This window comes from Protobothrops mucrosquamatus, unplaced genomic scaffold, assembly GCF_001527695.2.
Source record: "Protobothrops mucrosquamatus isolate PMUCROS unplaced genomic scaffold, P.Mucros_1.0 scaffold113, whole genome shotgun sequence".
NCBI lineage: Eukaryota > Metazoa > Chordata > Lepidosauria > Squamata > Viperidae > Protobothrops > Protobothrops mucrosquamatus.
The window spans coordinates 1,076,193-1,099,397 of record NW_015386485.1 but is presented as its reverse complement, the minus strand read 5'-3'; the positions used below and the strand labels follow the sequence as shown (position 1 = coordinate 1,099,397).

The 23,205-nt window shown below is 36.6% G+C and overlaps 2 protein-coding genes across 3 annotated transcripts in view; one reads left to right on the top strand and one right to left on the bottom strand.

Moving 5' to 3' along the window:
• SYN3 (synapsin III) overlaps positions 1-23,205 on the bottom strand; it is a 175,308-nt gene that overhangs the window by 113,023 nt on the left and 39,080 nt on the right. The window lies entirely within an intron of this gene.
• TIMP3 (TIMP metallopeptidase inhibitor 3) overlaps positions 1-23,205 on the top strand; it is a 39,312-nt gene that overhangs the window by 10,709 nt on the left and 5,398 nt on the right. Inside the window, exons 2-3 of the mRNA XM_015812830.1 lie at positions 18,729-18,811; positions 22,624-22,735. Of these exons, the coding sequence (XP_015668316.1) occupies positions 18,729-18,811; positions 22,624-22,735 (195 nt within the window). The remainder of the gene's footprint in view (positions 1-18,728; positions 18,812-22,623; positions 22,736-23,205) is intronic.

Here is a 23,205-nt window from a genome sequence, read left to right as displayed (position 1 = left end):
AATTGTAATAAGAAAGTTCTGGAAATAAGACTTAAAAGCAATTAAATTGAGTTAAAAGCTTATTTTATGCTATGTTATTTCTCCTTGGAGATTCCTACGTTCACATTATAGGACATTAACTCTCAAAACAATACAATATTTTTCACAGTCCTGACTGTTTTCTGCACTTGGCATTTTTCCCGCTGGCTGAAAGTTCGGAAATAAATCTAAGCTCATGTCTTTTGAATTCTGCTGAAGCAAAAGGAATGGATTGTGAGAACCTGTGCATGGTCACTCCTACCCTGATCATATCTTAGTTGGATTACTGCGAAGCTACAGCTGCTGCAGAATGCTGTGGTATGCACAATTCTGGGGACCCTTAGGATGGCACATATAACACCACTGTTGCACATGCTGCATTGGTTATCAGTTTCTTCATCCAATTCAAGATGTTGATTTTTGCCTTTAAAGTACTGTATGGCATGGGTCCAGGGTATCTGAGGAGCTGTCTCATTCTGATGGGACTAGCTCAGTGATGGCGAACCTTTTAGAGACCGAGTGCCCAAATTGCAACCCAAAACATATGCATCGTCGGGTGCCAGGTGGATTTGGCCCATTGGCTGGGTGTGGCCCATTGGCTGGGTGTGGCCCATTGGCTGGGCATGGCCTATTGGGCGGGCGTGGCTGCAGTGGTAATGGCAGACTGGGTGGGACTAAAAAGTTCAATCAATCAATTCCAACTTTGCAAGATCTTTTTTTTTTCCCGCGAGAAGTTGAAATTGACTGATTGAACCTTTTTTTTTTTTGCACATGGCGGCAGAGGCCTAAAGCGAAAAGGTTTGATAAAACCCAGCTGAAGGCCTAGGACTGGGGCGACGGTGTGCGTGCCCACAGAGAGGGCTCTGAGTGCCACCTCTGGCACCCGTGCCATAGGTTCGCCACCACTGGACTAGCTCATAGTTGAAGGGGCCTGCAATGGACCTCATATGCTAAGGTATTCTGGTGGGCAGGCTTAAGGAGAGGAGCCTTTTCCACTGTGATCCCAGTCTTGGGAACACTCTAGGTGAGAACTGTTCCCACCCTTTTGGCCTTCTAGAAGGGTATTCAGATTTGGTTTTGCTGGTTGGCTTGGGGCTCTGAGGGGGCCACTAATCGCTGGAGGTGGTTGATGAAGTAAAAAGATCTCATCTCTTTGCCATCTATGTCCTTGTTTAGTTTTTTTGCAGAAGTTTAAAAAAAATGTTTTTTTTTTAATCTTTTTAGTGTTTGTAAGCTGCCCAGAATTGCCTTATAAGGGAGATAGGTGGCATATAAATTTAATAAATCTGTGAATTGCCTAAATTCCTGATTTTATTTATATACAAGTCCTTTCTAGAAGAAAATAGGACAAGTTGAATAAAACGAATTGAACAGCCAGAGACAATTATATTATTATTTTACTTGTATTATTAAAAGGCTATGAGCTAGTCTTTCTCAAAGTGCAGCTCTCCAGATGTTAATAGATTATAATTTCCATAGTTAAGACCAACCACATTTGTAACACTGAATTGGGAAAGGTGGTTGCAGCAATATACTGTATAAAATGGAAATTGTAATGCTAATCTAATGTCCCTGTAGTGTTCAATGGAAGCAACATAGCTACACATATTCTATACAGTATAGTTATAATATGCAGATAGATGCAGTCCTATAGATAAATATGATGTTAATACTTAATCACTTATGTAGGCTTTGGCAGAGCATGCTTTAAATTAGACAAATATAATTCAGCCCCACTGATTTTTAAAAAAATCTTGCACTATTTTATTTGCTGGATATGTGGTTAGCTATAACTTTGCTGACCTGTCTCATTGGGTGGTGAGACTTTCCGTAGCTTATTTGCTTCATAAAATTTTAATATGCTTATGTTCCAAAGATTAGTAGCTCTAAATCTGGAACATGGATTAGCACTTAGATCTTAGGGTTGATACTGTGGCATTGTGTGTACTTTTGTAACACTGGACCTGAGCTCTAGCTGTGGCTTTCTTTCATTTTTACAAACACTAATCTTACTCAAATAATCCTTTTAAGAAATGTAGTAGAAAGAAGAAACCCTTATTGCCTTGTCCCCAGGAAAATCCAGAGGGGAGAAAAAAACACATTTTGGCTGAAAGTGGTGCAAACCTAATTGTGGGAAAACTAGGCTGAAAAGAATTAGCATGCTGTATTCATGACAGGAAAGTGGCTAAGATGTATTGGGTTGACTGCAGAAGGCAAAAATAACACTCACAACAATTCTCTGGATATTGGGGTAAATTTAAAATACAAGGCTCCAATTCTTTATTAACCAAGTCATAAGGTATGCTCTGGAAATATGCTAAGGATTTACTTCTATTGTTGAGGCTTGAATTTTGATGATTAGAGAATAACCCTGTCTATGTCTATTCAAAATTGGGCCTTACTGAGACTTAATTTGCACACCGGAATGCCACTTCACATCAGACAGTAAAATAAAAGATCCAGGGGCTACTATTTCTAGTTTTTTGTTTGTTACTCCTACAGGTAATTGGAATATGGGGTAATTAATTAATTAATTAATTGCAAATGTAAGCCCAGTTGTAAATATATGAATTGTGCTTGTGGCTCTCACCTTAATATGTTATATTTTATTATATTATATATATAATATAATTATTATATTACAGTATGTTCTTTTGTATTTGATATTTTTAACTCCTTGTTAGCCACCCACAGTTGTTTGTAAGTGGATGGCTGTATAAATTAAAGGAAAGACTAGATAAATCAATAAATTTTAAGTGCCAGTTCTACTCCCATATGATGGAAGATAAGTATTTCTAAATGTACCTTAACCCTTGTCCAAAAATTCAGAAATCCAAATGTAGACTTCATCCACTTTCCACATCCTCCAATGAGGAATAGTGACCGTTCCACAGTCAGTAGTATACTTGTGGAATGGTTAAATAAAGACACAATCCTCCTGTATGTATGGGAATTCTCTTAAAAATGAATCACGTTCTCCTAGTTTTAAATCAGGGGTGTCAAACTGCCGATCCGTGGGCCGGATGTGTCATCCGGAAGCTGCGCCCACCCCACTGCCGGCAATGGCAAAACCGTCCTGATAACGTTGCGTGACATTACGTGACATCATGAGTTTGACATGTCTGTTTTAAATGGAAACCTGAGAGAGATAAACTTATTCCTCTCTAAATATCAGTCACATGCTTAGGGGAACTATAATTTCTCCCCATGTTTGAAGAAACTTGAATAGACAAGTCTTTGATCAAGTTTTAGTATACAAGCTCTTGGGCACTCAAACATGGGCACAAATTTCTGAACAAAGAAGAACTTCATTTGTACTTACAGGTAGTCCTCGACTTATGACCACAATTGAGCCCAAAATATTTGTTGTTAAGGGAGACATTTGTTAAGTGAGCTTTGCCATAGTTGTTAAGTGAATCACTGCAGTTGATAAGTTAGTAACCCGGTTGTTAAGTGAATCTGGCTTCCCCATTGACTTTGCTTGTCAGAAGGTTGCAAAAGGTGATCACATGACTTTGGGACACAGCAACGGTCATAAGTATGAACCAGTTGCCAATCACCTGAATTTTGATCATGTGATCATGGGGATGCTACCAAGGTTGTAACTGTGAGAAATGGTCCTAAGTCACTTTTTTCAGTGCCGTTGTAACTTTGAACGGTCACTAAATAAACTGTTGTAACTCGAAGACTACCTGTATTCAATAGCTTATGGTTTCTCCATAGGAGCAATAATTGAATTAGCAATATTTGTGAACTTTAATTCTGGATGTGAATAGGTAGAAAACTAGATCACACAATTATGTAACAACTGGAAAAATCCTCTTAATTACTTTTCAAACTCATGACATTTCTTATGTCTTTTATAGTAAAACATTTGAGTTTAATATCTGCTGCTTGTATTTATAATACAACTTATTCATTTGCAAGAATAATATAATTTGCTTCCTGATTGGCTCATAGGTTTATAATCTTGTGGTATACTATCTGTTTCTTTCCTTCTCCTATCTTAGAATCAGGAAATAGTAAATTTAGAGAGGGATTTAAGAGTAGGAAGCTGAAGGACACAACTTGACATTTGCTATTTGAGAAATATTTAGTATTTAAATGAAATGCCTTGAAGAATAGTCAGCAAAAGCAGATATGGACCTATTGTACAGTATATTATGAAATATGTCAAAGCTTGTATGAAATTAATGCTGATGGTAGCGTTATAAATAGCAACAAAGCAATAGATTTTCTGGACATAGGACAGCTACCAGATGTAGAAAAGTATTCTACCTATCTCCGCAAAAAGGAATAACATGAATATAATGCTAATCGATATTTTAGCTGGAGACCAAGCTGATACTTAGGTTAAATCAAATGTTCTCTGACATTATTACTTTCCATTTCACAGGAAAAAATAAATATTCAGACCTGGCCTTGTAGTTTTTCCCCTTGTAAAATTTACAGTCCTTTCTTCTACTTCCTTCCTGCCTTCCTCAGTGTCATAAATGTGTTGATGTTTACGTAACTTAAACAAACAAATATGTTTACTTTCCTTATGCATGCATACTTTGTGCATAACTACATTCTTTATAGGTGAATAATACTACAGTGCTCTACATGCTTTCAGAACTCTCCTGAACAGAGTACAATTTACACTAAATATGTAAAAAAAAGTTATGTTTTTTATAAATTTTATTTTGGAATTCTATTAAACACATTGAAACTTCCTGCAAAAACTGCACTGAACTAGGGTCAAATTCTTTTTAAAAATGTTATATCTTTCTTGAGCCACCCTTATCAGGTCACACACATAACAAAACAAGTAATGCAAAAGAACATAGAAAAGATTTAGGAAGAAATGTAAAAAGATACAGACATCTATTATACTTGGATAATGAAAAAAAAAACCTTTTTCTAATATCCAAAAGAGAATGAAGTCAAAAGCTGGGCAGACTATTTGAGATCTGGGAAAACAATTCAATGAATGACTCTGTCATTTGGTATCCATATGTACAGTAAGATATCTTAAGGACAGCTGCACTTGAAGATCTCAAATCTAGGGTGATGTGAAATTATACACTTTCTCATATATCCTGGATGTATCGGATTCTACAGTGAATCCTGAATTCACTTTAAAAATTAAAAAAAGGATCTTATTTTAATAATAGTCAAAGGATTATTTTGAGAAAATTTCTATATCTTTTTAAGTGCTGCCAAATCTGGACAGCAAAACGTTGTTACTGTTAGAAGGAAGTTAAGAAATGCAGAACATTTGCATTCTTTGCTGCCATCTAATTGTCATCTGGCTTTGGGAGTCAGGCTCCCATAGCTATTTGTGTGTGTGTGTGTGTGTGTGTGTGTGTGTGTGTGTGTGTGTGCGCGCGCGCGCGCATGTAAGTGTTGAAGAGCAGGGAAATAATCCAGCAATAAAAATGTTTCTATTTACTATTTTATGGTAGATGTAATTGGGAAGAGAAACCAGTTTTGTTTTTGTCCGTCTATCTATATACTATTACAACTCTTGTCTTTACCATCAATTGGGATAGGACAAATTTTTGGGAATCAAAATACCTGGAATGGCTAACATAACAGGATGCGTTCAAAATACTGCACTTATGACTCCCAAGGGAATGAAATTTGGGAAAGTTGTGGCTCCTTCAGGCTGCGCCATGATTGGTCTGCTGCTGGGGTCATGTGATGGTCATTCGGAACATTCTGTGACAGTTTACCTGCCAGTCTCGTAATCCCTTACTCCCTTCCCCACCCGGCAACAAAGAATTGGCTAATGTGGCTCTTTAAAAAGCAACAACTTTAAGATTCGTGAAGAAAGGGCTGTCTGTCTGTCCATCTATTTGTTCATGTCTGTCTGTCTGTCTGTCTCTCTCTTCTGTCTGTCTGTCTATCTATCTTAGGGAACTCAAGATATGTACATAATGCATCCTCCTATATTTCTTCACAACCTTGTGAGGTAGTTTGGGTGAAAATCACCAAGTGAGCTGCTGTGGCTGCAGCTAGAGTAGAAACTGGATCTCTCTGGTGTAGTCAAATACATTAACCACTATACTTAGTCCTTGTCCATCCTGTTTCATTTTTAAACTGCTCCCTACTCGGAAACTGAGTATAGACTGTCCCTCCTTCAGCTACCAGAGATCAGGTAAACTGGTCCTGCCCTAGACCTCAGGAGGTCACATGATCCTATTTTTAAACTGTCTTTACAAGAAAGTTACAGTTATGGTTATAGGAATTGGCTATGTCCAGTATAAAAAGAAGGATTAGGGGAAACATAATAACAGTGTTCCAATATTTGAGGGGCTCCTACAAAGATGGAAGAGTTAAACTATTTTCCAAAGAAACCAAGAGGCAAGACAAGAAGCAATGGGTGGAAACTAACCAAGGAGAGAAGCAACTTAGAACTAAGAAGAAATTTTCTAACGGTGAGAGCAATCAACCAATGGAACAATTTGCCTTCAGAGGTTGTGAGCGCTCCATCACTGGAGGCTTTCAAAAAGAGACCGGACAATCATTTATCTGAAATGGTATAGGGTTTCCTGCTCAAACAAGGAGTTGGACTAGAAGCCCTTCCAACTCTATTATTCTATGTTTATGAAGCCAGCAGAAATTCCAGACTATTCTGAGGTGACAATGTCAATGTACAACATTGTGGTAAAAATAAAATAAAATATTGTTGCCGTAATTATGCCATATGGAAAGAGAAGGAGCTATTATGGTCAGGAGATGGCAACAGATGTTGGGATGTGGCAAGGAGGAGGAGAGATGAAGAAACGGAGGATGAAAGGGCTACATGTCTCCAGAATCACAAGGTACAGAATGAGGAGACAAGAAAAGATGGGGGAGGAAAGGAAAGATCAATATGTGGCAAACACTAATTACTTTGAGAATTCCTCAACACTACAATATTTGCCTTTGACAAGATCTCAATTGTGGTCATAAGTCAAGGACTACCTATATTTTGGAATTTGGCATGCCATGCAGAATAGACTATGTACATCTATAAATACACTTTAACTGTTCCTTAATCATGATGCACACTTTATTTTCTAATATTTTATTATACTTTTAAAATATTTTGTGAACTGGGTGCTTCTTGAACTATTCAGAAGTAACAAAGATCTTTTATAGATTATTTGAAATACAATATTTGTAGCAGTAGCAGGTTGTAATATGTCTTGATTTGGATGATTAGCCAGAAACACAATCACATGACTTATTTCCTTCCTCTGTTGTATTCTTGAAACACCTGTCTCTTCATATCTATAAATGAGAAACGAAACATCTATGTTATCCTTAAGGTTCATTAATTTCTTATTTGTGCTCCATAATTATTTTCAATTGTATTTTCTCTCTCTTTCTACTGAGATAAAAATACTAACTGACCAGAACTCCTAGTCCCCAATTGCATTCATACCAATTTTATTTTCAAAAGAAAATCTCTGAAACAGCTGTAGCAGCACAGAACATTATCAATAGATATATTATCATCTGCCATTGTTGCAGGTCAAGCTGTCCTGAAATAACTTTTTTAAAAAGCTCTTTAAAGATACTATGTATGGTTTCCAAGTCATTGTGCACTTCAAAAACATTTGTCCTTTCTGAATGCATATATTAATTGAGGCACTTTGATTCAGTATGCCTTTTTTCCTTTCCTTTCCTCTTTCTTTTGTACATTTGCTTATCCAGATAGTAAGACTGGAGAATGAAAGGCTTATCCTAGGTTGAATCATACATTTTTTTAATGCTTAAGATATCTAATCCAGCTAGGTTACAGTGTCAGATCTATTTTGCTTCAGGAATAACACTGGCTCCAAGGACTATCTCAATTCTAGATTTCCAACACATTCTGACAGTGTGTGATTCTGTGTGGAAAAATCTTTTCCTCTTCATTACTTACAGCTCACATCCATTCAAAGCAAGTGGGAAGAGCTTTTAGATCATGTTAAAAATGTCCAGACAGATTTAATTCCTATGCTTCCTGCTTGAGAATTAAGCACTGGCAATGATCCAGCACATTGTTTGGCAAGATTGTCTTTGTTGAGGAATTTTGAATCGTGAAATTAAGGATTTAGGGCATTCTTTATATCAGCTGACTACTGTCAGAAAATTTAGCACTGTGCATTTGATCCAATGATAGCAAAAAAATGATAGCTTTGGAAGATACCTTAGAGGTCATCTAGTCCAACTGTCAGTGCAGGATCTACTAGACAAATGATCACTCAGTTTTTTTAAAAAACCTCCAGTTCTTGTGGCGTTTTTTTTCACTGACAGTTTGGCTGAATCTACAACCCTATAACTTTAACATGCTGTTCTGGTCTGGCCCTCTAGAATAGTAAAGAATACATCCAAATCCCTCTTTTATCTGCAGCTCTGCACCCATTTACAGTAACTGTTCCACTCTTTAACCTTTCCCTATGGACTTGGTTTCAAGACTCTTTGCCTTTTGAGAATTCTCCTCTGAACTTGCTTCAATTTGTCACTGTCACTTCTGTGCCTTTCATCATTTGCAGTGTCCAGGTGACTGCAATCTGTCCTTCCTATCCAAGCACTAAATCATGACTTATCATTCAGTCAGGAATAAATGACATATTACAAGGTTGCATAAGCATATCAATGATACTATATCCCAAACTGTTGGATAACCTATCAAAAAGCTTTCTATATATGTAAAAAAAAAAGATGGGGAAAAGGATCAAGGTATAATATTATAGAGCTTAGTGCAAATTGATCTATTTGTGGTTTATACAATAAGCTGTGGTTAAACTAGCACAATAGCAATAGCATTTAGACTTACTGTATACACCACCCCACCATGCTTTACAGCAGTCTCTGAATGGTTTATAATGTCAGCATATTGCCCCCAACTATTTGGGTCCTCATTTTACCAGCCTTGGAAGAATGGAAGGCTGAATCAACCTCGAGCCATGTCAGGATCAAACTCCAGGTTGTGGGCAGAGTTAGCCTGCAATACTGCATTCTAACTACTGCACCACCAGTGGTTAGAATATCAATATCTGAACCAGTATAAGTTTCAGATATGAAGTTCTAGTTTCATACACAATTGATAAATGCATAGGACCTCTGTCTGAAAAAGAATCATATCATGAGATTATTATTGGCACAGGAACCCTACTGGATGATTTGTTTTTGTCCTTGCTTTTATATATATAGCAGGTACAGGCTCTGTATTTATTGGCTAAGGAAGACTTTCTAAATCAGTGGTTCTCAACCTTTTTAATGCCGCGACCCCAACCGGTCGTAAGTCGAGGACTAAACCGGTCATAAGTCGAGGATTAAACCGGTTGTAAGTCGAGGACTAAACCGGTCGTAAGTCGAGAACTACCCAACCGGTCGTAAGTCGAGGACTTTCCCTGCCCGGGAGCGCCGTGCATGCGTGGTTCCGCCCCCTGCGCCGGCCAAGGCATAGCTGGCAAGCGGCAGAGACGGAGCAGGCCGACCACCAGCTGGCCCAGCCCAAGGGAGGTAAGGCACCCACCGGAAAAGGGAGAAAAAATGGACAAAAAAAATGGCGGACAAAAAAAATGGCGGACAGCCTTGCTTGGCGACCCCCATGAAATGGTCGATCGACCCCAAATGGGGTCCTGACCCACAGGTTGAGAACCACTGTTCTAAATGCATGTGAAGATACTTATGCTTGTGGCCTAATAGCAATGATGGACAGTATAGTCAGAAAAATTTCTGCATATTCATAAATAAGCAAAAATTGCTGCTGCCTCACAATTATCCAAATTGTTTTGCACACATTTGAACTGAACATGAATACACAGGTGTGAATCATTGTTGCAGAGATTAAAAATGACTTATTCTCTTTCTTACTGAGGTATCTGTGCATCCTGATGCACTGAGCAATTCAAACTGAGCAATCTCTCATTTTACAAAATAAAAATGCAACCCCTTAGTAATTTCCTCATTTTATGGTCTTTAAAAATGTGCAATATTTTGATTGCTTGTTTGATTTTTAAGAGATTAGATAGGCTGAACTACACATGTTGTTTTACAGACCATTGATAAAATGATATAACAAACAAAATTCCAAACCTTTCTAGCTATTTTTTGAAAAGTTACGCATTCTATTTCTACAGGATTTAAGTTCACGTCTCCCTGGTATTCTGAATTTACTTTCAAGAGAAAAGTCTAGAGAGATGGGAAAACAATAATTTTAGTCTATAATAGGCATGTTTAAATGTTGGCTTAATCAAAGAAAATATGAAAAGGGTGGCATTAGTAACAATATATACTTTCTCTGTGTTTATACACACACTTTCTTTCTGGCTTGGACAGCTGCTTAATCAATCAACTTGGTCGGGTTTTCTAATATGCAGGAAAGAATTTGTGAAGCCCACCCAGTTCCCACGAAGTCAACATAAGTTTCCAAACACCTCTAGAGCTCCTACGTGCAAAAATGTGTGCAAACCATGTGATCACTAAAGTCTTAATCTGTTTGCAAAAATGCTGGCACCCATCCCAGTGGGATGAAGTTTTTGAGAAAGGAGAGATGGCTCTCTGACATGCCCATGAAGTACTGCCCTAACCCAAAGCCTGGAGCTCTGACTCTGTCTTGTGAAAGATCATACTCAAAAGTGTAAGAAGATGGCCTAGTTTCTTAAAATTTAATAGAAATTCTTGGATGCTATCAAATGATAGGATTGATAGGATTTCAGCTAATAGAGAGTAGATATGATGTAATAATCAACTTACATAACAGAATTGTAAATTTATTAGAGCAAATGTGACATGGAATTTAGCTGTATTTCAAAACAACATCTAATATTTTAAATGCTAATTGGTCAGAATAAAACTTTTCTCTTAGATTTACTGCATTTTAATTAAAGTGTAAATTTGAAATGAAAAAAAATGACAATTCTACTTAGCTGAGTTTTTGCAACATGATTATATTGTCCATTCTTTACCTGGCTTGCCAGTTGCTTGAAGTTCAGACCACATGTGATATTAATGGGCATGAACAATTTTGTCGTTTCTTCCAAATGATGAAACATTAAAAAAAAATCTACTGACTTATTAGCTCTGATTTATGGCAAATGATCAATGCAAGTTACATTCTTCAGTAAGGCAATAGAAGATTCTCAACATAGTGCACCAACTCCTATTTTCATGAAAATGATATATGGATTGCTTTGGCACCCTTTTTGCTCTCATATTGTGCAATTCAAATTGCAAGGATAGCAGGCACTGCCTTTTATGTTCTTTACATTAGCAGCATCAGAGTAAGCTGGGTGAGAGGACAGCAGCTTTAAGTCTGTGATTTGGGATTAGAGATAGCTGAGTTAATAAAGTCTGTTTTTAGAGATGGTGGGTGTGTCTATGTCACTGTATGGATTGTATGTATGGGCAGGTGTAGCTTGCTTAATTAAACACAGAGTCCAATAGATGAGCAGAAGTGGACCAAATTTCTGATGAGCTACGGTAATTTGTTAGATAGTGATTGGTTTGGATGGCCTGTAACAAGTGTTCCTCATGCAGGATTTTACTGTGGATGAAAGGGCCAACCTGATATGTATCACTTAAGACTTGAATAAACTTGGGGGATATTTCAGTCTTGGGAATGTGCCCAATTATGTTTTAAGTAAGATACCAGTAAGACAGGGAGAGTGGCTATTATCATTCAGAAGATTCTTGTGTCTTTTGATATGCTGCTTCACAGATAACTCTGTATGTGAAGTTGGGGTCTAAGGAACAGATGGAATTGTTGCTACTGTACTGGTCTGTACATAGTACTTCTCTGCCTGGACTTCTTGATACTATGGCCAGATTGGCAGGAGAGTTTCCCAGGCTTACAGTACAGTCTTGAAGTTCATGGCTACCTTTGCAACCATAGACTTGATAGAAATAATTGAGAGTCTGACCTTAAGAGCAACAAAACATAGCTATTCTCACTGCATTTGTGGATGCCATCTGGCTGCTCTGTTCCAGGTGATCTAGGAAGGATGATTCAGAACATCACTTGAAGGGTTGCTGTGAGGATTATTTGAAGCATCCATTGGATAAAACTGCTTGGATTCATTATGAGTTGGACCTTAGCTTCACAGGTCCTGTTGAGTTGCTTTAGATATAGCCTGGTTGTATGTATGTATGTATGTATGTATGTATGTGTGTAGACATATGCAAATACATACACATATACATACATACACTTAAACAAGAAAAACCAAATGTACGGATACAGATTAGATGAAACTTGGCTCAATAGCACAATCTTGGAATCCTAGTGGACAATCACTTAAATATGATCCAGCAGTGTATGGTAGCAGCCAAAAAGGCCAATACAATCATAGGCTGCATTAACAGAGGGATAGAATCAAGATCACAAGAAACATTAGTACTGCTTTATAAAGCCTTAGTAAGACCACACTTGGAATATTGCATCCAGTTTTGTTCACTACAATATAAAAAAGATGTTGAGACTATGGAAAGAGTGCAGAGAAGAGCAAAAAAAAAAAAAAACAATTATGGGCCTGGCAGCTAAAATGTATGAAGAACTGTTGAAGGAATTGGATATGCCTAGTCTAGTGAAAGGAAGAACTAGGTGTGACATGATAACAGTGTTCCAATATTTGAGGAGCTGCCACAAAGAAGAGGGAGTCAACCTATTTTCCAAAGCACCAGAAGACAAGTTAAGAAACAATGGATGGAAGCTAAATAAGGAGAGAACCAACCTAGAACTAAGGAGATATTTCCTCACAGTGAGAACAATTAACCAGTGGAACAGCTTGCCTTCAGAAGTTGTGGTTGCTCTATCACTGAAGGCTTTTAAGAAGAGACTAGACAGTCATTTGTCTGAAAGGGCATAGGGTCTCCTGCTTGAGCAGGGGGGTGGACTAGAAGCCCTCCAAGGTCCCTTCCAACTCTGTTATTCTGTGCGTGTGTATGTAAGAGTTTGAGACTGTTGATTCTGAAGATACACCAGAAGGCCTGAATTTTGAATACAGCCACCTATTCCTTAGGTCCACATCTCTTCTGGTTGGTCATTTCAGGTCATTATGTGTGATTGTGTCCAAATGGTGGTGAATTCCTTCTTGAATGAGGAGGTGGTTTCGTCACCTCTAAAGGAATTGGCTGTTTCCCTCTTCCTGAAGAATCTATTGCTGGATCCAGTGGTATTAGATAATTTCCAACATGTCTCCAAACCTTCCTATCCTGAAGAAAGTTGTTAAGAAGATGATCAATCTGCAGTTTCAAAGGCCTCTGGAAGAAATGTATTATACGGACCACTTTATGTTCTCTTGTTCTCTCTTGAGAATGTGGAAACAGTTTCCAGATAATTCCAACTATAGCCAATCTTAAAAACTTGAAAATACTAAAACTCAAATACATGGAAAGATTATGATACAGAAATAATAATAATGGTAACTTTATGCTGATGATTAAACAATTGTGCCTTAATTTTTCTCTTTGTCCTCCATTCAAACCTTATCTCAAATAAGGTTTTAGTATTTTTCTGGGAATAAGTTTAGATGGCTTCCTTGAGAACCCCCAGGATAAAAGACCAAGATATAACTTGAATAAATCTATGATGATGAATCATCTTAAGATTTGTCTCTTCAAAGCATCGCACAGCTGCATTTTTCCTATTCTATAGCCTGTGCTATAGCTTCAGGCGATTACTGAATCAAAGAATTTATCTTTTCCAATTAGCTATAATAGAAGTCTACATTAAGCACAGATCTATGAAATTCAATAGGTATTGTCCTAATGCATACCCAGGAAGAGTTGTGAAAGAGGAACAAGAAAATAGATATTATTACAGGCAGTTACTGAGCAGGTAGAGCTTTTCTTATCTATGGAAACTTTTGTTGAATTTATGCTTATAGAAAGTTAAGAACATACACCTTCTGGTAATTTACTGTTATGGTGGCTTCTTCTGTGGTTGCAGCTGGGACTGATTCCTCCTGCATTCTTTTCCTTAAGTAGTAGCATGCAAGTAGGTCCCAAGATGACAGCAATGGATGACATATACGCACACAGATTGGAGATTTTGCTATTTTTTTTTCTTGGACCACCAAAAGTTCTTAATGCTTCTTTAGACCTGGAATTATTAAAATTTCAGGCAGGCAAGCATTCTTTATAAAGAAGAACTGGTGACATGTTGGTTGTTCATGCAACATCATGGTAAAATCTCAGATATAATTTTCTAGAGTATTATTTAGACTTTTTCATATTTCTATGTTCACTAACCTTGCAAGTTGGATTACAAAGCTTTAATGGTTTTAATCTTTTTATCTGTATTTTATAGCTTTCAAGACAGCTGGTTCAAACAAAACACTAAGTAATTCTTAGCAAAAAGGCTTTTTTTAAATATAGCATATGTATAAGCATATGGAAAATGTTATTTTTTAAATTAAAATAACTGCAGCTATATACATAATTGCATGACATGCAATCGGTCTGTTGGATTGGTTTGGTATTATAAGCTAACTGGCTTGCTTATATTAGTAGAATTTTATGTGCTTATCCAAATTAATATTACATAAACAATTACAAATCATCTGTGAGACTTTAGCAGCTGCTCTCATCCCACAAAATAATTTGACCCTAAACCCCAAAGTATTCAGAAACATTCTTCACAGTCTGTTTTGATGGGCACCACTTCAAAGTGATTGTGGTTTAAAAATATGCTGCTATTTTGGTGTCCACTTGTGTGGGATAAAATTTCCCATCAGTAATAGTAAGATTGTAATAAGATACTGGGGGAAAAAAATAAAAAGATAAAGAGAATGTTCAAGGTACATTTTTGCTGGAAAACATATGTGATGATGAAATAACGTTTAGAAATCTTTTTTTTACTTAAAATAATTCTGGCTAATGAAATACAGAAATCAGAGCAATGGATAAAACAAATCCCAAGCAGCAGGCTTTTTACAGCAGATTAAATATCAGTTTAAAACTGAATGTTATACCTCTTATGGGCCACCATACACAGCTGGTTAGGTATGTTGGCCTGGTGGGTCATATTATGCACATTGAGTGCATGAGCTGAAATATTCGTACACATATGTCAAAGAACTGAATCTTTATAGTTTTATTTATGCTTCCTCAGATATTTCATAACTCATTTCATAATCTTGTCTTGTACCTGCTGAACATGCACCCCAATAACTTGTTTGGTATTTATATGTAGCAGACATAGACTATCATTAAGAGAAATCTGGACAGTCAGAGTTGTGATCCCATTACTTGCATAATACATTGATGATAGGAATATACATTTACATACACGTCTATCTACAGGATGCTGCTTCATTTAGAATATTGTTTCCTAGTAGCAGATATGGCTTAGCAAAGCAGTTTGTGCTAATATAGCCATTATTTAAAAACAAAAAACAAATTTCAGATAATTTTAAAAAATGTCTATCATATACTACAAGGTAATCATTTCTGAGTATCACATACATGAGAATAGTTGTACTGATATCAACAAATTTGTTTTCGATTAAGTAGTTTGTACTGTAGATACTGTTACTATGTAGCCAACATATTCCCGTAATTTTATCATATGAATTTGTGTGAAGTTATTAATGGCCATGTGCAAAAGATGGAATTCATACAACCCCATCAAAGAAGGCCAATAAGGCAGAAGGATTTATTCTGGTAAATATAAACATATGCACTATGTGGAAAAATATTGGAATATTTTTAAGACCATGGAAGAAAAGATGATTCTCAAAATAACAAATGTGAACTGGAGGTGTGAAACTGAATTGCAACGACATTAATTCAGAGCTGTCATAATCAGTTCAGATTTTTAGAATTTGTCTAAAGTTTTGGCCTCATCTTGGATATGTATATGTAAATAAGTGACTGAAGGAAGATTTTAGATAAAAAAATGAACAATAAGTTAGAAACATCCATATGTTTCTCCATGTCTGAAGACTTTTTTATATAAAAACATTTATAATTTTCTGTATGACATTATAGGCTTTTGATTAAGATCTTTCTGCTCTCTTCTAACTCTGAAATAACAAATGGTATGTATAACATTTCATATCAAACTGCTTCAAATTCAAATCTCTCTTTTTATTATGTTTGGCATGAGCATTCTTAAATCATAAAGTCCAATATGGTACATGTGTAACTACTAAGATATGTCTTTAAAAATCACATTTTTCCCAAACATGTATCATCTCAAAGATAAAGTCCTGTAATGGATAAGTTGCATTCTGAACTAGATCCATTTTCAATTTCATTAACATCAGTAACATCTCTTATCTTTCTATCTGAAGGTTTCATTGTATGGAATTGTTGAAGAAGGATAATTATTCAATTCCAGCAATAATTCTAGCAATGAGTGATAAAATTCATGGCTATAAGTGAATTTGTAATAGTCTGTATTTGATTCACTTGGCACAGTTGCAAACTAATACTTAGGTTAGAAATAATGTTAGAAGTGAGACACATGTTTTTTTTAAAAAAATATTCTAAAAAGGATAAAGCAGAAAAGCTCTCAAAATTACGAATTATCACATACATTAGTTGCATCCCTATTCTTTCAGGTGCATATGTTTCTTTGAGCCCATCTCAACACTGGAAAATGTGTTGACATTAATTATGTTCACGTAGTGAACTAGAGTAATGTAAATGAATTTCACCAGGTGTTTTTTTTTGTTGAAGGAAAATGTCACATGCCTACTTTTGAGTCAAAACAAAATTTAACAAGATAATCTGTTTTTCTTGCATAAATATTTTTGTATAATTAAAATCTAGATCATTACAATTTACTCAGTATTTGATGAAATAGTAGAACAAGTTTGGCAGGAAAAGAGAAATGATTAAAACATTTCATTTAACCTTTTAAAATGTTACAGCAAAACTTTAAATTTTTCAAGCCTGTTTTATCTGTTATTTGTTAAAAAAGTTTAAGGATGTACAAGCCTCTCTTGAGAGATTCCACTTTTCTTACAGAAATTCATTATAAATTCTCAAATGTTCTGACTCAATATGTACCTGACAAGTTCACTATAAATGAAATTAAGCAGCCGCACTCTAGAATAACTTGTTCATTGTCCTTTGGTCCATAGACTATGTCTTGTTGTTTAGTATTATTTTAGATTTATATCCCACATTTATTTTGTATTACATTTAATTTGCATTACTTCATAAGGCCTACTGTCTCCTTTTTCACCACACAATCTTGTGAGCTGGGAGAGAATGGGCTGGGAGAGAATGACTAGCTCAAAGTCATTCAGTTGGCTTTCACACTGTAATTCAGTTCTCCTCATTTCTGGTACAGAACATTAGCCAGTGTTTAGTTCAGAATCTTACATTAAATTGCTCTCTACTTCTTAGACTGTTAGTGTGATGGAATGTAGTAAGGAGATGGATTCCCAGGAGAAGGTGATAACATTTCAGAGGAGTACGAGGTACCTCAGACCAGATGTGTGAGAGGATTAGGGTGAAGACATCCCCTCTCTAATAGTTCATAGAGAATATTGTAGGTGCAAATAATAGAGGGCTCAGTCTGGCAAGATTTTGTCTATAGTATAAAGAACTCAGCTTGGAAAAATCACTACGTGTCATTCTTGGTTTTGGGCCTCATAGTCTCTAGGCTTTGTATAACGATTCCCTCCTGTCTTCAGCAACATATAGTTTTCTATTCCACTAACAGGTCTAAGTTTGCCATTTACTGCACTAGCTGAGCTGAGAATGGAATAAAAAGCCCTCTTTGTAAATATAACCTGCTAAAGGAAAGCACTAAGAAATTTGCTGATACAATACTTTGTAGCATCTGGATGATCCCATCTTCATATATTGATTTACTAGAAGAAGAGATCACTAGCTCTTTCAAGGCTACAGCCACAACACAAAGTGGTCAATTTCATGGACTTATTATTACAATTATTATGGTTGGTTGCATAAACAGATGTTTAGACCAGATTTGGCATTTTTATCCATCTATTGAAGGGATGTCAAACTGCTGGCCCGCGGGCTGGACGCGTTATCCGGAAGCAGTGCCCACCCTATTGCCAGCAATGGCAAAACCATCCCAATACATTGCACGATGTCACATGACGTCGCGAGTTTGACATGTCTGATCTATTGAGTTTTTCCAAAGGCCTTGGAATAGGCAGATGTTATTGTTTAATAATATTAAAGATATTGGCACAGGATGTAAGCTGTTCTCAATAAATCTGCCTTTCGCAATTGACTGTGATGATTTTGGCAATACTGATGGTGTTCAAGTGGTGCTCCAGAAGTTTTGTGATTGTACCTATGGTATTACTATTGGTCCTCCTTTGTTTTTATTTTCCCACAAATCACAATTACTTAGCAGGTCTTTATATTTTGTGATCATTTTCTCCAGTTCATTGTCTTCTATTTTGCTGTTTATGGGAAATGTGTATCCATTATCCAGACTTGTTTTGTCTGCCTGATGAACAATTGTTAAGTCTGAGTTGTTGTGTGGAAAATTCTTGTCTGTTTGAAGTCCCAGAGTAGTTTAGCTCCTAATTATTTTATTTATTCTAATTATGGTTGGTCATATTATTATTATTAGCAGTAATAATATTTCAAGTATAAATCAAGTAGTATTTCCACACACTGCATTCTGCAAACTGAAACTTTAAAAATCTAACCCACTATTCTCTTTCATTTATACTATTCAAAAATGAGCTATTAGTAAGGATAAATTAGAGAATGAAGATGATATTACCTTGACCCGTCTTCTTTTATTGCAGTTATTCGGGCCAAGGTAGTGGGCAAGAAACTTATGAAAGATGGACCATTTGGGACAATGCGATACACTGTCAAACAAATGAAGGTGAGTGAACAGATGCTAGTCATTTTGAGTTGAAACAACAAAACATTTTCAGAGATCATCAAGTAGGTCATTCAGTCCCCTGAGCTCATTCATATCCCAACTAATGAATGACTTGTATAATTTTGTGAATAAGCAAAGGTGATTTCCCACAAGTAAGCTATTCTTTTTTCTCCATATAGTGTTGTGCTAATTTATATATGCATAGAAAGACCTAACTCAGTGGTGGCGAACCTATGGCACGGGTGCCAGAGGCGGCACTCGGAGCCCTTCCTGTGGGCACACGTGCCGTTGCCCCAGCCTTGCCTCCCCCCGCGACCCCCTGCCAAGGACATGGCAGCCAGGCAGCATAGACAAGACTCTGCCCTCACACCCCATCATGCAGTTGATGCTGCAGGACGCGGGCAGAGGGTGTGGCCGCCATAGTGCTGCTGGGCTGCCTGGGTGATCTGCGGCGGGCCCTGGAGGTGGTGAGTGGTTCTATGGGCAGGCGGGGCGGGGGATGGGGGGGCAGACCGGGTGGGGGTGGGGCCAGTTTTTGGGCACTCGGTCTCCAAAAGGTTCGCCATCATTGACCTAACTCTTCATTTGTGTTAAGTGATTCTTTCCAACTTGACAAATGTTTAAACTTTCAGGTGTATAGAAACAATTGTTTATAATTTGTACTCATTAACAGGTTAGCGAAATAAGTCATTGCTACTATGGCCTTAGAAGTAGGAGGAATCTGTCTGTCCCTAAAAGTGAAAAGCAGATAATAATGTTATGGTTAAAAATTACTGATTTCAGCACAGACTCTTAAGTGTAATTACCTAATTTCATTTGATGAACAGAAAGTAGATGAAAATTGACAAACTTTTTGCAGTAAACAGTTGAGGATAGAAAGAAGTATTCGGAGAATATGGGAGTTTGACCTTTTGCCCCTGCTCCTTCTGTTTGCATTATATTCCAATGGAAAAATGTTGGCTTAGGAGAGAAGTAAAATCATGACTGCTTTGAAACGGGGCTAGATTAAAGGTTCTTTTTACTTACCATTGTTAACTTGTCTTGCCCTGTTCTGCCAGATGGACCAGGTGTGTGTATACAGATGATATATTTACCACTTTCTTCTATAAAATAATTTAAATGAAGAAGCTTAATTTCTTGTTTTTAATCATTTGAAGGGAAAATATTCTTCACAAAGTCCACCCTTGCCAGGGCAGCCACAGTCTCATCTGCGTCTTTTGAGTTCTAAGTCTATAGAATGAATTAATAGCTAAATGTACCCTGCAGTCATTCTAGAAATTATATTAAAAGACTTTTTAGGTTTCCCACTATAAGATAGGAAAAAAATAACTAATAAAAGGAAACAAACTTTTCTAAATACTCGTATCCTCAACAGATTGGGTAAGTATAGTAGTGAGTAGAAAAGGTTTGGTAGGTTGAGCCGTGGTGGCACAGTGGTTAGAATGCAGTACTGCAGGCTACTTCTGCTGACTGCCCGGCTGCTTGCAGTTTGGCAGTTTGATTCTGACCAGCTCAAGGATGACTCAGCCTTCCATCCTTCTGAGGTTGGTAAAATGAGGACCCAGATTGTTGGGGGCAGTATGCTGACTCTGTAAACTGCTTAGAGAGGGCTGTAAAGCACTGTGAAGCAATATATAAGTCTAAGTGCTATTGCTATTGAGAAAATTTCACCAATCAGCTATAGGCAACATCCTGAAAGCAGGAAGGTTTTTCACAGAAGAAAAGATATATTAGTCTGCGGGGTTCTTGGTGCTCTCTGAGCTTGGTTGTTTTCTTGCAGACAATTCACTACTAGCACTGATGATGTTACCTAGTTGGGTAATGAAACATCTACAAAAAAACAACCAAGTCAGAGAGTACCAAGGATCCCACAGTTAAACCTGAGCTACAAATATTCTCTTCTATTGAAATATTAGTCTAATGGAAGAGATTCTTCTTAATTTATTGCTTGACTTTGTGCATTTGATGAACCAGCTCCTGGTGGAGCAAATACAACATTTACAGGATAAGGATGTTAAAATGACAGCTATTTCATGCACAGTGTTCCTTCATGCAACCTGCCTCTATGGATTGCCTTGTAATGTTTCAATTTTTTAAAAAACTATTCTGCATAATAAAATAGAACTTCATTATCATACATCTTTCTCTGAAAGTCAAAGTAATGTTCTGCAACATATACACATACAAACTAACATTTGCACACACGTGTGTGTGTGTGTGTGTGTGCACATGGTAGTCGTATCCGAACCTTTTTACATTTCCCTGTGCTTACAGTTAATGAAGGAAAAGCAAATACATACTTGTTTGATACTTATTTATAGAATATCTGTTTTGGACTTCCATTATGAAATAGATCTAGTAGCCACTTTTTACATCTTTGTGCTCTGCCCAACTGTCATTTTAAAATCAGTTTTTAGGTTGGGTATCAATTATATGTATATTTCAGTATACCCTAGATCACAATTTATGGAAATGTATTGAAACAAATGACTGATTTGTTCACCACATGTTATTTCATTAAGAAATGCTGCTTAGTTTGAGACAGTGTGATGTAGAGGTTCAAATCATAACAACACAATAGTAATTTCAAGCCAGTCACTATCTTCCAGAATATTATACCTCATAGGATTGTTGTAAGAATAAATTTTGAGGAAATAATATTATTTATCCTATCTTAGACCTTTGTAGCATCAACAAGTATAACAAACAAACGAATCTAAAATTATGTAGAAAATAAGCTCTGAAACTCTTAAATTTTTGGCAGAATTAGTTAACAAGTGTCCTGTTCGTTTTTTTTTTCCCCCCAACAAGTCTGGTAGTGAGAAACCTTCATGAAGCTCCTTGTTTAGAAATAATTGGACACTTGAAGCCTGGTTAGATTTACTTGTTCATTCTGAAGAAAAAAATCTTTCCTCCTCTGTCACTTTGGCTCTTTTCTGTACTCCCAGTGTAATAAACAGACTTCACTTGAACCTGTTGCTCTGGACATTCTTTTGTTAACTGACCTCTTATGTAATGTTAAAAATGTGCTCTGATTTATTTTTCTTGGCTGTTACATCTCAGTCATAAGACTAGTTTAATGTCTTTAGAAGAATGAGGATTTTTAAAAAAAGCAATAGACTTTGGCAGTGACTGTAGAAACCTGAAACATATTACACAAAGTAATTTAGTGATTGAGCAAAATAGCCACTTGCCTGCCTCCTAATAACAGTAATTCTGTTTATATGGCATCATCTTTCCATCTTAGTATAAAAGTTGTGAGCAAGCAGAGATGGTTTTTTAGGTCATTACAAACCAGTGCTGACATGCCTTGAGTAGAATTTTACCCTGTAATGACAGATCCTATGAGTAGCAATGCCACCTTGATTGCTCTAACAAAAATACGAACCTGTGAAACCCCCTGTTTAAATAGATCTGAGAATGGAACAGGTTCCACAAGATTTTTCTCAAGGTTAATAAAAGTTCTCTGCTAGTCTGTATCTTTTGAAGAATCAAGGAATATTGTTTTCTTTTTTGAAGACTTTACAAAATTTTCCAGAACAAGAGAAAGCTAGATGTGACAGACAGTTTTTGCATGGAGTTAAAATATGTGTACTCTACAATCCTAAACCACTTATCTTAGCTCTACTTCTTGGGACATTGGAAACTGTAAATCAGGATTCTGGAATCATCAGGGATACACATTCCGCTTAAAATAAAGACAGAAGAGGAAGTAGCTGGATAATAGAAAAAGTGATAGGTTTGGGGGTTTGTTTGTTTTGGTTGCACTGCATTTCATTAAAACATCTTGTGTGTTTGCTCTCTTTTTGTAGATGTACAGAGGTTTTGACAAGATGCCACATGTTCAATACATCTATACTGAGGCTTCCGAAAGTCTTTGTGGAGTCAAGTTGGAGGTCAATAAGTATCAGTACATGATTACAGGTAAAAAACACAACAAATTTTCTGCTACGGCATGCTTACAGATTGTATTAGTTTCAGCTATTTTTAGATGCTGAAGTTCAGCATTAGTGGGTGCAGTTTATAAGTATTTATCCCAGTCATTATATTGAGGTCTATTGTCATGCATACATTAGTCTATTTTGCACTAACATGGTCAGATTTTAAACTAGAAATCCTAAAAATAATGTATATCATTCGGAACCTGTTTTAAAGGGTGTGTGTTTAAGGCTTTTTAAAAACCCAGTAAATATTAGGATTTTCAACTCAGCTGGGAGTGCATTCCAAATAAATGAGGCAGCATATTTTAACCTCCTCTTAATTCCAGGTTAAGATATCTTCTTTCCCTGGGCTTTTTTAAAACAATATAATACAGATGTATTATTTCTCTCTGATGCTGATGATGGTTGGGTCTTTGTTTTTATCTAATTTATCTGCTTGATTAGCTTTTATTA